The sequence below is a fragment of the Sus scrofa genome, chromosome 3 (genome assembly GCF_054392235.1).
Source record: "Sus scrofa isolate SSC_HxYL_T2T_F1_AM1 chromosome 3, Sscrofa_HxYL_maternal_Yorkshire_Landrace_v2.0, whole genome shotgun sequence".
NCBI lineage: Eukaryota > Metazoa > Chordata > Mammalia > Artiodactyla > Suidae > Sus > Sus scrofa.
Window position 1 is genome coordinate 58257699 of NC_139385.1, and position 15660 is coordinate 58273358.

The 15660-nt window shown below is 40.0% G+C and overlaps 1 protein-coding gene across 7 annotated transcripts in view; it reads right to left on the reverse strand.

Moving 5' to 3' along the window:
- Positions 1-15660, reverse strand: part of NPHP1 (nephrocystin 1) — a 58945-nt gene that overhangs the window by 23566 nt on the left and 19719 nt on the right. For 3 of the 7 annotated variants that reach the window (XM_085018468.1, XM_085018470.1, XM_013995824.3), the window contains 5 exons: positions 15497-15594; positions 14801-14843; positions 13833-13917; positions 12151-12245; positions 9887-10015 (listed from right to left, as the gene is read on the reverse strand). In XM_085018468.1, coding sequence (XP_084874594.1) covers positions 9887-10015; positions 12151-12245; positions 13833-13917; positions 14801-14843; positions 15497-15594 — 450 coding nt within the window. Of the gene's footprint in view, positions 1-9886; positions 10016-11293; positions 11355-12150; positions 12246-13388; positions 13921-14800; positions 14844-15496; positions 15595-15660 lie in introns of those variants that run through there. The other 4 variants (XM_013995825.3, XM_085018469.1, XM_013995823.3 and 1 more) reach the window with 2 other exon arrangements.

Sequence of the window (15660 nt, forward strand, 5' to 3'; positions counted from 1 at the left end):
ACAACAAAAAAGAAATGGGACCCATAAGAACATTTTAGGTGCAATTCATTACCCTGCCATCAAGACAGATACTGCTACCAGTTTGGATACATAATTGCAGTTTTCTTGAAGTTCCCCAGGCCGATAAACCATATTCTTACTGGAATTTAATGAATGCTACTACAAGAAGTTAGTCCTACAATATACATAAAGTAATGAAATACAAAAGGAGCAAAAACTTTAAAGAAGAGTTCAAATTCTGTAAAGTTATTACTAAAATCAACCTCTTCCAAAGGAATGGATAATATACAATTTTTATTTAAGATTAAAATATTTTAGTATAGGAGTTCCCGTCGTGGCGCAGTGGTTAACGAATCCGACTAGGAACCATGAGGTTGCAGGTTCGGTCCCTGCCCTTGCTCAGTGGGTTAACGATCCGGCGTTGCCGTGAGCTGTGGTGTAGGTTGCAGATGCGGCTCGGATCCCGCGTTGCTGTGGCTCTGGCATAGGCCGGTGGCTACAGCTCCGATTCGACCCCTAGCCTGGGAACCTCCATATGCCGCGGGAGCGGCCCAAGAAATGGCAAAAAGACAAAAAAAAATAATAATAATAAATAAAATATTTTAGTATAGCACTTGTAAATCTAAGCTTTAAAAACAATTAGAGATGGAGTTCTCTTCATGACTCAGTGGTTAACGAATCCGACTAGGATCCATGAGGATGCAGGTTCGATTCCTGGCCTTGTTCAGTGGGTTAAGGATCCGTTGTTGCTGTGAACTGTGGTAGAGGTCACAGATGAGGCTCCAATCCTGCATTGCTGTGGCTATGGTGTAGGCCAGAAGCTGTAGCTCTGATTGGACTCCTAGCCTGAGAACTTCCATATGCCGGGAGTGTGGTTCTCAAAAAAAAAAAAAAAAAAAAAAAAAAAAAGGCAAAAAATTTAAAATATTAAGAGATCGGAGTTCCCGTCGTGATTTAGTGGTTAACGAATCCGACTAGGAACCATGAGGATGCAGGTTCGATCCCTGGCCTTGCTCAGTGTTGCTGTGAGCTGTGGTGTAGGTTGCAGACATGGCTCAGATCCTGCATGGCTGTGGCTCTGGTGTAGGCAAGCGGCTACAGCTCTGATTCGACCCCTAGCCTGGGAACCTCCATATGCTGTGGGTGTGGCCCAAAAATGGCAAAAAGACCAAAAAAAAAAAAAAAAAAAACCCAACAATTAGAGATCATCCCAAATCGATCACATTATTTATTTAGTTAGTTAGTTATATTTGGCTTTTAAGGGCCACACTCATGGCATATGGAGGTTCCCAGGCTAGAGGCTGAATTGAAGCTGTAGCTGCCAGCCTACACCACAAGCCACAGCCATGTGGGATCCAAGCCATGTCTGCAACCTACACCACAGCTCACGGCAATGCTGGATCCATAACCCAATGAGTGAGGCTAGTGATTGAACCTGCTTCCTCATGGATATTAGTCAGATTCATTTCCACTGAGACTTGACTGGAACTCGGAAAACATGTCACATTAGCTCAAATTAAATTCACTGCCCTCCATGTCGCTGTTGGTAGGCAACTAGGAAGATGTTATGGGCAGCCAAGATGTCTTCCACATAGAAAGTCTCCATTTCTTCAACAACTAATATATATTAATTTATTTAAACTCTTCCTAAAGTGATAGATAGAGTCTCAGCCTGGGCTCTTAGAGTATAAATTCCTCTTAATTACTACCTGGTGTTTAAGGTAAGACCACTTTTTTTTTTTGGTCTTTTTGCTATTTCTTTGGGCCGCTCCCTTGGCACATGGAGGTTCCCAGGCTAGGGGTCTAATCGGAGCTGTAGTCACCGGCCTACGCCAGAGCCACAGCAATGCTGGATCTGAGCCGTGTCTGTGACCTACACCACAGCTCACGGCAACGCCGGATCCTTAACCTGCTGAGCAAGGCCAGGGATCGAACCTGCAACTTCATGGTTCCTAGTTGGATTCGTTAGCCACTGCGCCACGATGGGAACTCCAGTAAGACCACATTTTATTTATTCTAAGGTACTTCTTGGTTTTTCAAGAAGTCTTTGCCATTGCTAATATCCAGGAAGTCCTTGGCAATGACTGAAATTAAAATCTCATATCCTCTTTGCTTTTATCTTCTCAACCTGGACAATGCTGATTTTGATTCAGGATTTGATTAACTTCTTCTGCTTGATAATTTAATATCTTTCTTGATTCACTGATTCTGAAAGCTAAAAAGGACTTAGTCCAAACATCTCATGATACATTTAAGCAAAACTGCAGTTAGAAAGGGTGAATGACTGGCTCAGGATCATTCTGTTTTCTGCACAAAACCAAACATAAGGATGAAGTAATCAAGGATTCAAAAAGTTTAGAGAGTTTTCTCCTTAGCAAACTGCATCAGGAATGCATAAGGACTTCTGCTAAAGGTGAATTACTCTTTAACACAGCTGCTCTGCTCCAAACATAACAGTAATACTTAAAAGTTGAGGAGAAGAGTTCCCACTGTGGTGCAGTGGGTTAAGGACACGCCACGGCTATGGCAATGCAGATCCTTAGCCCACTGTGCTGGGCCCACGATTAGACCCACACTGCCACAGAGACAACACTGGATCCTCAATCTGCTGTACCATGGTGGGGAATGTGATCCTTTAACCCAATGCCCTAGGCTGGGCATTTAACCTGTGGCTCTGCAGTGATCTGAGCTGTTGCAATTGTATTCTTAACCCACTGTGCCATAGTGGGAACTCCTGCAGCACTTCTTTTTAAATTAATAGACTTATTTTTTTAGAGAAGTTTTAGGTTTACAGAAAACTAGAGCAGAAAGTCCTTATTTTTTATTTTTAAAAAAGTCAGAAATATATACTGAAAACTGAGAGGCTTCACTAGACCTAGAAGATAAGGTCATGGGTAGCTGTTATGTTTTCTCTGCATGTTTCTATGTATTTGGAATAGTTCCTAATTTAACAAATATTGCAAATGCCAATAAAAGTCAGATTTGCATATAAAATACATGTAAAAGAAGAAAAACAAATTGGAAGATTGTTAAGAGTCTAAACATTGAGTTTTAGGTTTGTTTTCTATTTCTTTTATTATTGTCAGAACAAGATATATAATTAGCTTCTGTGTTATTTCTTAATGAGTTCTAATGGAATTTTAGTCAATTTCTAAGAGTGAAACATACAATGATGGTTATTTATAAGTTAAAGGAAATTTATAGTGAACACCCATAAACTTATCACCTAGATTCTGCCATCAACATTTTACTATATTTGCTTTATCACAAAGATTACCTAACTATCCATCAGTTCACATTATTTTCTGAAATACTACAAACTTGTAAACATAAATAAACTTTTCCCCAATACATTAGCATGCATATCATTAACTAGTGTGTGTTATTTGTTCACTTTTTTTTTGATGGAAAATTTAATACAGTGAAATTCAGAAGCCTTAATTCTATCTTCTTGTAACATTCAGAGTAGAGAGAGTAAAGTGGACTGCTTAGGGATCACAGGTCCTGAGGAATGACACAGTGAGTGCTGTCACTGGAAGTCCAGTCAGGAGCCTGAACTTCCATCAGAGCCTAGGGCAAGGAAGCACACCTTCCCCAGGGCTGTGAGCACAGGCCAGGTGGGGAACCCAGACTTCCATTCTCACCTGGCAGTAATGACAGGGAGCCCCCTTCCCCTGCCAACACGGCATCAGAAGACTCTTAAATAGAAGTTAAACTTCCTAAGATCCAGAGACTCTCAAAGCCCAAAATGTCCAGGATACAATTTTTTAAAAAATCATTCATTATACAAAGTACCAAGAAAATCTCAATTTAAATGAGAAAAGGTAATCAAAAGATACCAACACCAAGATGACACAGATGCTGGAATTATTTGACAAACATTTTAAAGTATCCATCTAAAAATGCATTGCTACATAACTACAGAGATGCTTAAAACAAATTTAAAATATAGAAATACAAAGTCTCAAGAAAGAAATAGGAAATCTCAACAAAAATTGAAAGCTTTAGAGAAGACCCTAGAATCCTAGAACTGAAAAATATAATAACCAAGAATAAACACACAGAGACACACACACACACTCACCTCTACACAAGTCACTGGATAGTCAACCACAGAATAGAAAAGAGAGAAAAGAATCAGTGAACTTGAAGATACAAAAATAGAAATTATGCAATCTGAACAACTGAGATAGAACAGAAGGGAAAAAATGATCAGAGACTCAGGAATATGTGAGATTATAGCAAAAGTTGTAGCATTTATGTCATCAGAGTCTCAGAGAGGAGAGGAGAGCAGAGCTTGGAGCTGAAAAAGCATTTTAGAAAAAATGGTGGAAAAACCTCCAGATTTGACAAAAGACATAACCTACAGTTTAAGAAGCTGAGAATACCCTGAACAGGATAAACATGAGAAATCTAAACATAAATATCTTGAAACAGTGAGAGGGAAACACCACCTAGATTTACCCATATGGGAAAACCAACTCCAGTGACAGTGGATTTCTCATCAGACATCATAGAGGGCAGAAGGAAATGGAACAGTATTTTTCAAGGGCTTAAAGAAAAGAATTGTCAACCTAGAATTCTGTGTCTAGGGAAAATATCCTTCAGGAATAAAGAGGAAACAGAGATGTTCTCAGATAAGGAAAAACTAAGAGAATTTGGAGCTGGCAAACCAACCCTAAAAGAATAGTTAAAGGAAGTTCTCTAAACAGAAAAAACATGATAAGAAGAAATCTTTGAACATCAGGAAGGAAGGAAGAACAATAGAAAAAGTAAAAACAAGAGTAAGTACAACAGGTTTTCTCTTAAGTTTTCTAAATTATGCTTGATGGTTGAAGGAAAATTATTATAGTGTGTGATGTGGTTCTCAGTGTATGTAGAGGAAATATTTAAGACAGTTATAAAACAGGGAGGGTAAAGAGGATTAAAGGGAGGTAAGGTTTTTACACATCACTTGAACTGGAATGTTGACTGACACTAGCAGACTATGGGAAGTTATATAGCTATAAAATAATACCTAGTTCTACTGCTAAAAAAGCTGTATGGAGTGATCCACTCAATAGCACTGCAGACAATTCAGAGTGGAGTTCTAAAAGATGATCAGGTAAAACACAAGCAGACAGAAAAAAGAAAATGGAGGAATGAAAAAGAAGGAACAAAGATGAAAAGCAAAAGAGTGGACTCAAGAGTTAAAAGACTCCCTTCCAGGATCTGCCTGTTTTGAGATACTCGCCAGAGCCTTCAGGGAGTCACTTTTTGTATAATACCCAAAATTTACAGTGGTCATCGCTGGGCAAACAATTTGGAGAGGAGCTTATTCATTATTAGAAGTGATGTTTCATTAATTAGTTTTAGTAACAGTGCTTTTTATTTGTAACTTGGCTTAGATTTATTAAAGAAGCATTCTTAAGCAAGTGGCAGGAATGTATAAATATTATGTTCTACCTATAACTCAATTTAGAAATTTGAAATAGATTTTTTTTCATAAATTAACCTCTATTATGTTGATATGTTACTCAAAATAAAATTCCGGTCTTTGTTTTATGTCTTCCCACATGAGAAGCAAAAAGAATGGTACCAGGTCTCAGGAAAAGAAGGCAAGTCCTCTGTTGATCACTGGTGACACCTACTGGCCCATTTATGGCAGTGGTTTTGTGCAGAGTGTGCAGTGTGCAGAAGTGAAGGAAGATTCTTAGGGTAACACAAGTTCATTCATTTACTCCTGGTTCAGATGAAAGGCATTTTCCTCACCCTGTGAGTTAGAAGTATACTCAACAGGAGCAAAGGTAAACCCCAAACTCCTACACACCTGACTCGCCATCGCCATCTCTGCATGTCCCCACCATCCATCCTCTGATGTGGAAGTCAGAGACCTAGCGTCGAACTTGACTCCTGCTCTCCCTCCCCCTCCCCCATCCAACCCATCACCAAATGGGGCTGGTTTCTGCCTCCTCAATATCTTTGTAGCCATAGCGCTCATCACCACCTCTACTTCCCTAATCTAAGTTACTATCATCATCTCTCATCAAGTGCTTTACTGACATTAACTCACTGAGTCCTCACATTGATCCTAAGGGATGTATAAGAGAGAGGGACACAGACAGAGACAGAGCAAGATCAAGCCATTTGGTCAGCATCCCACACCCACTGGGGGAGCCACAGTTAATCCCAGGCAAAATGGCTCCAGATTTTTTTTTTTCTGTTTTTTTAGGGCTGAACCCGAGACACATGGAGGCTCCCAGGCTAGGGGTCGAATCAGAGCTGTAGCCGGTGGCCTATGCTACAGCCACAGCAAAGTGGGATCTGAGCCACGTCTGCAACCAACACCTAGCAATGCCAGATCCTTAACCACTGAGCGAGGCCAGGGATTAAACCTGCATCCTCATGGTTACTAGTCATTTGTTTCTGCTGAGCCATGATGGGAACTTCCGGATTTTGTTTTTTTGAAGATGACACTTGCTGCCCTTTGACCACCACACTGTGACATAGCCCCCAAATGGTCTACTGGGGTTCTCTGCCCCACTCTAATCGATCTCCAGAAATTGGCCAGAGATCGTTCCCAAACACGTGGCTAAGTGTGTCACTTCCTCCAATGACTTTCCCTGTTTTTAGGATAAAGATAAAACCCCCTAACATCATGGCCTACATCTTAGGCTGTATTGCCTCCTGACATCTCCAGTTTCATCCTGTCCTCTTCGCTCTCCACTCAGCCACACTGCTCCGCTTCCCAAGTCCCTTCCAGTTAAGGCCTTTGACTGTACATGCTCTCCTTTTCTCTCCATCTCCTTATGGCCTATTCACCCCTCAGACCTCAACTTAAGGATCACTCCCTAAGGAGGTGAGACTGTGGAATTGGGAATTCTTTTTTTTTTTTTTTTTTTTTCTTTTTAGGACTGCACCAACAGCATATGGAAGTCCCCGGGCTAGGGGTTGAATTGGAGCTGCAGCTGCCAGCCTGCACCACAACCAAAGCAATGCCAGATCTGAGCCACATCCTCATAGATACTAGTCGGGTTTGTAACCCATAGAGCCACAATGGGTACTTCCAAGAATTCTTTTCTAGTGCTACAAATTTCCCTCCAAGCAATGCTTTAGCTGACATCCCACAAATTTTAATCTTCATTTTGTGTTCAGTTCAAATATTTCCTAATTTCCCTTAAATTTTATTTTAGTCCATTGATTGAGAAATCTGTTGTTTAATTTCCAAGTATTTAAGGATTTTTCCAGTTATTTGTTTCTGATTTCTAATTCGATTCCACATGATCAAAACCCTACATTGTATGATTGATTTCAAGTCTTCTAAATCTGCTCAGGACCATCTATTTTGGTGACTGTTCCATAGGCACTAAAAAGAATGTTTATTTTACTATTAGGGATAAAGTGCTGTACAAATGTTAATTAGATCCAGTTTGTTCATGGTGTTATTCTATTCCTCTATATCCTTACTAATTTTCTGTCTACTTGTTCTACAGACTACAGAGAGACAAGCATTAACGTCTCCAACTATAACTGTGGCTTTGCCCATTTCTCCTTTCACTTCTATCCATCTTTACTGCTTGTCTTTTGAAGTTTGGATGTTAAGTGTTTACACATTTAGGATGGTCACATCTTCTTGGTGAACTGTCCTTCTAATCATGTAATGTACCACTTTATTCCTGGTAATCTTCCTTGTTCTGAAGTATACTTTGTCTGATATTAGTGTCTTTTGAATGGTGTATCTTTTCCCATTCTTCTTTCAACATGCTTATTTTATTATATTTAAGGTGGTTTCTTGTACATGGTTAGAGCTCTCTCACTCTGGTTTTAATTCTGCATTTCCTGGATGACATACGATATGTTGAGTATCTTTTATGTCATATATTTTCTTTTTTTTAGCGCCTGTTCAAGTCTTTTGTTCATTTAAAAAAACCCAAAACCTGCGTTATCTTTTTATTTCTTAGATATCCTTGAATCATTCCTGACAGTAGGGGAAAAGTGTTCACACTAAGTTCCCCTTACTGTCCTTTACAAATCTGAAATCCCCTTCTGTTCACATTTTGGTAGTAACTTTAAAAAAATTATAAATGGGTGTTAACATTTGTCAAATGTTTTTTCGGTATCTATTGAGATGATCTTATACATGATTTTTCTTCTTTAGTTCTGTTAATACGGCAAATTGCAATGACCTCTCTTCAAATGTTAAATGTTGGTCACACAGGTGCGTAGTTTTGAATTCCCCAATAAGTCACGATATACTATCCTTTTCATGTGTTGCTAGATTCAACTTGGTAATATTTTGTTTAGAATTTTAGTTTATATATTCCTGATGGATCCGGGTCTTATAATTTTTCTTTTTGGTAATGTCTTGTTGTATTTTGGTATCGTGTTTTTCCCGGCCTCATGAGATGAGATGGGAAGCCATTTCGTCTTTATTCTTTAGAAGAGTTTGTGCACTACCGGCATTAGTCCTCCCTTAAATGTTTGGAGGAATCCACGTGTGAAACCAAATGGGTCCGGAGGTTTCTTTAGTAGAAAATTTTAAATTACAGTTTCAACTTATTTAACAAGGGTTATATTCACATGTTCTATTTCTCCTGTGTCAGTTGCACTAAATTATGGTTTTCAAATAATTTATCTGTTTTTCAATGTTATCAAATTTATCGCCATAAAGTTGTTCATAAGGCCCTCTTTTTGTCCTTTTAATGTCTGTACAATCTGCAGTGAGGTCTTCATTTTCATCTCAGAGAGTGATCATTTGTTTTCTTTCCTTTTCTCTTTTTAAAATTTCTTAATCAGTCTTACTAGGTATCTCAACTTTATTATTCTTTTCAAAGAATAAACGTTTGCTTTTTCTGATTTTCTCTTTTGTTTTCTATGTCATTTGTTTCTACTCTTATCTTTATTATTTCCTCCATCCTAATTCCTTTGGGTGTAACTCACTCTTCCTTTTATAGTTTCTTGACTTTGAGCATAGATCACTGATTTAAAATCTTTCCTCTTGTCTAGTATATGCAATTAAAGTCATAAATTTCCATCTAAGCACTGTTTCAGTTTTTTCTCATAAATAAATCAATTAACTAAAAGTCATTCAAATTTTTGCTGGGTACTGGGTGAAACATATTTTTTTAGGAATCAAAGAGGAACAGAATAGAAAAGGACACAAGGAAACTCTGTAGGTAATGGTAATGCTCCATGTCCTGATTGGGGTGCTAATATACAGGAGTGTACATCTGTCAAAGATGCAATGCTCTACATGTAAAACTGAACTGTACACAATACTAGAAGGTAGATATAGGTGCCTTTTACTCAGAGGAGTTAACTGTGATGCATGAACATCACACACTTAGCAACTGTAAGAGCCTATGTCATCAGAACGCTTATGGTGTGCACCTACCACACATGATTTTACATAGGTATTTACACACATACACACCACTCCCATGGGGCAGCGGGGGAAGGGAGAGAGAGATTGTGAGAGAGAGAAGGAGACAGACAGACCCCGTGAAGTATATGTTTAATTCGTGGCATTAACAAATATCTTCCGGAGTTCCCGTCGTGGCGCAGTGGTTAACGAATCCGACTAGGAACCATGAGGTTGCGGGTTCGGTCCCTGCCCTTGCTCAGTGGGTTAATGATCCGGCGTTGCCGTGAGCTGTGGTGTAGGTTGCAGATGCGGCTTGGATCCCGCGTTGCTGTGGCTGTGGCGTAGGCCGGTGGCTACAGCTCCGATTCAACCCCTAGCCTGGGAACCTCCATATGCCGCGGGAGCAGCCCAAGAAATAGCAACAACAACAATAACAACAACAACAAAAAAAGACAAAAAGACAAAAAAAAACAAAAAACAAAAAACAAAAAAAACAAATATCTTCCCATGCTGGTGTGAACTGGTTTACCTCAGTAAGCTTACCTTGCTGCCGTCAAACACACAAAGGCGCACATGTCTGCTCAAAACCTGGATGCTCGCTCCTGGAAGAGGAATCATTTTACAACTCCAGAGGGTCAGAATCAATGAGACACGACTTGGTCTTGACCTAATCTGAGAGGAAAGTTAGTTACAAGAAAGGTTTACTTTTATGACTTTAAGACAAATTCATTTTCAAAGCATGTTTTGTATATGCTTAAGAAAAGGTATATAGAATAAAGAAGAACGAAAAGAAGAAATTTTTCACACCTACATACACAAGAAAAGTTAAGTCTAAATCAAAACTTCAGTTAGAATTTTCATAGACATTTATATTTAAAATATTTGATTTTATTGTTAAATACACACAAATTGTGATGAACAGTCAGTTCAATCAAAATGATTAAAAAGAGGAGTTCCTGTCATGGCTCAGTGGTTAACGAATCCAACTGGGAACCATGAGGTTGCAGGTTTGATCCCTGGCCTTGCTCAGTGGGTTAAGGATCCGGCATTGCCGTGAGCTGTGATGTAGGTCGCAGATGCGGCTTGGATCCCCCGTTGCTGTGGCTCTCCGTGGGCCGGTGGTTATAGCTCCGATTAGACACCTAGCCTGGGAACCTCCATATGCTGCAGGTGGGGCCCAAGAAATGGCGAAAAGACAAAAAAAAAAAAAAAATGATTAAAAAGAATGACCTGACCCTGGGGATCAGCCGTATCAAATGTTCTTATGGTTCATTCTTACATAAGGTGGATTCACGGGGAAGGTTAGCACAGCATAATAACCAGTGATGCCCAGCACTAATATTACCCAGCTGGCTCCTCCTTGTTTTAATCCTAAGCATTTACCTACATCATCTCTTGGCTTCTTATATAGATTTTCTGACAGAGAGAATGCACTGGCCATTGGATGATGTTATCCAGTTCTACTTCCCAAGATAATTCAGAACGTCAATAGACAAATTGGCCTTCCAGGCTTTTTTAAATTTAAGAAAAGCTTGAATTATTAACATTCTGCTTTATGATCATGGGCCTTTCCATTTAAATAACATATCACTGAAAAAGTAAAACAATATCTATCAGTTTGTCACCTTTGCAATTTAAAGAATTAGAGCTCATTATTTAGTTCTCTGGGTACAAGCTGATAAAATTAAGTGTCATTTATTCACCTACTAGTACACTACACAGACCAAATATAACATATTTGTTGACTTGCAATTAAAGGTACTTAATACAAGAAGGTTCCAGGCAATGCTCTGGCTGACAGGAAAAAGTGCATGAAAATTCTGCACCATCCCTCTCCTCAAAACCTGACCATGCTGGGACCTCTTATTCTGAGGCTCTGGGGGAGAAAGGGAGAAAAATTAGAGGGTAAACAAGAAGGGGAGTGATTTATATTTTAATCTATATATATGCTTTTTCTTTTCTTTTTTTTGGTTTTTAGGGCCACGCCCCAGGGCATATGGAAATTCCCAGGCTAGGGGTCAAATTGGAGTTGCAGCTGCTGGTCTACACCACAGCCACAGCAATGCAGATCCGTGTGTCTGCTACCTACACCACAGCTCAGGGCAATGCCAGACCCTTAACCCACTGAGCAAGGCCAGGGATCGAACCTGCAACCTCATGGTTCCTAGTCGGATTCATCAACCACTGCGTCACGAGGGGAACTCCTGGGAGAGTGATATTTTTGAATGTTCCTTATACTTGCTAAAAAGGAGAGGAGAATTAAATGTCAAGAGCATTTCCTCCTTGAAATAAGGGGGAATACCAGGAATCCTTTACTCCAGCTCTCCCCCAAAACTATAATCAGAAAGTACTGCCAAGTTCCTCATTCCTATTTAATTAAAAAAAAAATCACTGCTACTACCTCTACTAATGATACCGGCTAACATTTACTAAGTTATCATATGTATGAGGCACTGTTCTAAGCCCATCACACATACAATGTAATTCTCATCACAACCCTATGTTGGAAGCATTATTACTACTATTCCCTTTTTATAGGTGAGAAAATTGAGGCAAAGAATGCTTAAGATAGATATTTAGTATTATTTCCTTTGTAACAATGAGAGAAGAGAGCCATAGAGAAGAGAAACAAGATAAAGTCAAGGTAACGCACATTTTGCCTTAGCTATGAAATCATCACTAAGTCTTCAAAATTAGAATTCAGAGACAATTTTGTTGTTTTCCATAAACCATTAATTATTTACATTACTTGCAGCCATGGCAACATCTGGACAAGCTATCATTTTACTGATAGTGACCATACTTACAGCGCCTGTTTTAGCATCCCACAGAAGATCTTTGAAGGCCAGTTGTGAAGGAGAGAGCTCTGGCTGTAAGAAGTAACTTGCTCGAAACTGATTGCCTGTAAAAATAATTTTTGCTTTTTTTATATACAAAGAATGAATTTAATACAAAACCAAAACTCCATGATATTACGGCACAAAACATAGGAAACCGATGTCAAAAAAATGCCAGGCAGTTTATTAGAAACTTGCTTCCTAAGACAGATGTATCAACAGAGATAAGAACAACCATAGGAAATGTAAAGATAGAAGGACATAAGAGCTGATCTTAAAGCAGCTTTAGGAAAGATCTTAAAGACTTTTAGGCCAGTACCATGCCCTGTAATGAAGATTAATCATTCAAATATTCTTGTAAAATGCAGAAATTCTGTAAATACCTTGTGGATATTTTTTTAAAAGTAATCATTACTTTTCCTTCTTGGCACAAAAGCATGCTAATATGGTTCTTTCCTACTTCGGTCATGAAGAGTGCTTATTACCAAACCATTTACTCATTTCTGAGCTCCCACTCTGTGCCAAGTACTATGCCAGGAGTTGGAAATGCAAACATGAATCAAATACAGCTCCTGTCCTCATCAGCTTATGGGTGAGCTGGAGAAACAATTCAGAAAAGTTAAGTAGACAAAAGACTACATCAAAGAATCATAAGCCAACTTAGACCCACGAGGGTGTTGGAGTGGATGGGAGTAGGAGAAGTTCCATTGCTGAAGGAAGGCAGCTCTGGAGGGTGGAATTCACCCCGAGGCCCAAGCATGGGAAGGAGCTGGGTGTGCGGGGAGGTCTGAGAAGAGCCTTCCCTGTGGAGGACCCCCCAAGCAGGCCTTCCACGGATAACTCAACAGCTCGGGGTAGAGGGGAACCTCCCCTCAATATTAATCCTTCCTAAAGGGAGCTTATGAACAAATGCTGCCCCATATGGGGAAATCCAAGAATGAATAAAAACAAAGACACAACGAATAGAGACAGCTCTTTGGAGAAGTCTTGCTTCAAAGAAAAGCAAAGAGAGGGAGGCTTCAGCCAGAACAGGATAGGGTTGGAGTGGCTGGTTTGTAAAGGTGGGAGATTTTAGGTTTTCTAGGACTACTGAGAGGGAATGAGACAATGTAGGGAGGGAAGATGATGAAGATATAAGAAAGGGTGACCTTTTTTTTTTTTTTTTTGCTGTTTAGGGCTGTACCCATGGCATATGGAAGTTCCCAGGCTAGGGGTCCAATCAGAGCTGCAGCTGCCGGCCTACACCACAGCCACAGCTATGCCAGATCCAAGCCGAATCTGTGACCTATACCACAGTTCACAACAACACTAGATCTTTAACCCACTGAGAGGGGCCAGGGACGGAACCCACATCCTCACGGATACTAGTTGGGGTTGTAACCTGTTCAGCCACAACGGGAACTCCCAGGGTGACCATTAAGAGTTGTGTTTTTGAAATAAAGGAAGGTGGCTGGAACCGGAGCACAAATAAGCAGCTTGGCCTCTGACAGGATCAGGGCTCCTTTCTCCATTGTTACAGGCAAGACGAAGTAAAGATGGGCATCCAGGAGGTGTGCATCTTCTCCAACGACTTGCTTTGGCTATGCCAGAAAAATTAGTTGTAAACCATGACTTTTCTACTAAGCCTGCGATGGCTGATGGATACTCGTTACCTTCCTCCAGAAGCTGAAAGAGTGTGGAGGGCCTGAACCCGGCAGGAATAGCGCCCATTGTGGTCAACACATCCACAGTGTTTATCTGCTGAAAAGAGGAAAACAAAATTGATTCGTTTGGTTTCCTTCACCTCAATAATACTCTCTTTAATACTGGAGCAACTAAAACTCTCCCAAAAGAAAACACTATATAGACTTCAGTGGAAGAATACAGCAATTTAACCCCTAGTTCCTCAGAAGATGCCGTCTCTGAATCCTGGCCTCCCCCAAGGACTTAAGCCCCATGCAGTGCCCAATGGGCTGAGCTCTGTGCTCCGGACCTGCTGCTTCCTGCAGGGCCCCCAGGACAATTGCCTGTCTTGCTTTCCAAGGCACAGTCATGTCACAGATGAGTTGATATCACAAACTGATATGCACTGAAGAATTATTTATTTATTTATTTAGTCTTTTTAGGGCTGCACCCATGGCATATGGAGGTGCCTAGGCTAGGGGTGGAATTGGAGGTGTAGCTGATGGCCTAGACCACAGCCACAGCAATGCCAGATCTGAACCGCATCTACAACCTATACCACAGTAACACCGGATCCTTAACCCACTGAGTGAGGCCAGGCATCGAACCCATGTCCTCATGGATACTAGTTGGGAACTCCCTTTTTTTTTTTTAGTATTAATTAAAATTTAACAACTGTCTTTACCCAAGAGATAGAAAGTTCAGGCAGAATCAATGAGAGATGTTTCCAAGCCCTCAAATCTAAATCTAAAGACCTAATGAGACCTGCCACTTGGAGCACAGCACAGGTTTACTAAACCAGAAATGTACGCTTTCTGATCTGTGCATCCCATGCCCTGCACCCTGTTTAAGTTCCGATGTTATCATTTAAAGTTTTTGTCTTATTTTGAATCTGACCTCTTATTAGAATTATTAGGTACCAAAACAAGGCATCATTAACAAGGCAGAAAATACCAACCTCTGAGATGGCTTTTCGGACAGCACTCCAGTGAGAATCAGCTCTGGGGAGACAGAGTAGGCAGATGCGTGCATACAGAGGTTATTATACCTGTTCACTCAATTAGGGAACTTTTTTTTTTATATAATTTTTTTATTTTCCCACTGTACAGCAAGGGGGTCAGGTTAGCCTTACATGTATACATTACAATTACATTTTCCCCCCACCCTTTGTTCTGTTGCAACATGAGTATCTAGACAAAGTTCTCAATGCTATTCAGCAGGATCTCCTTGTAAATCTATTTTAAGTTGTGTCTGATAAGTCCAAGCTCCCAATCCCTCCCACTCCCTCCCCCTCCCATCAGGCAGCCACAAGTCTCTTCTCCAAGTCCATGATTTTCTTTTCTAATATCCAGCACAAATGAACATCTCCTCAGAAAAGAAAATCATGGACTAGGGAACTTTCTGAATCAAAGAACAAGGTACATAACTGTGAGTTCTGAAGACCTACCAATGCTTAGAGAAAACTAAGAATAATACCATGTACCAATAATAATCACAAAGTTAAAGTTGTAAGGCTCTTTCAGCAAATAGTAATATTAAAAGTCCATACTACAAGTTGTTTCCATTTCAAGAAATTCTTGACTATTTATGATAGTAAAAATAAAGAAATCAAACGTTTCCTAGACCTGTTTTGAGGTCCCTAGTGCCCCTTTACCTCTGTTTAACTTCTGCTCCCTCTGCCGTTTCATTCCCCACCTCTGTGTCTTCGTCACTGCCCTCTTCACTAGATTCTTCGCCTTCTTCATTATAGGGCTGAAAAATTATTGAAATATGAAGTGAATTTTACCTTCTGCACAAATCAATCAATAAAAGTCCGAT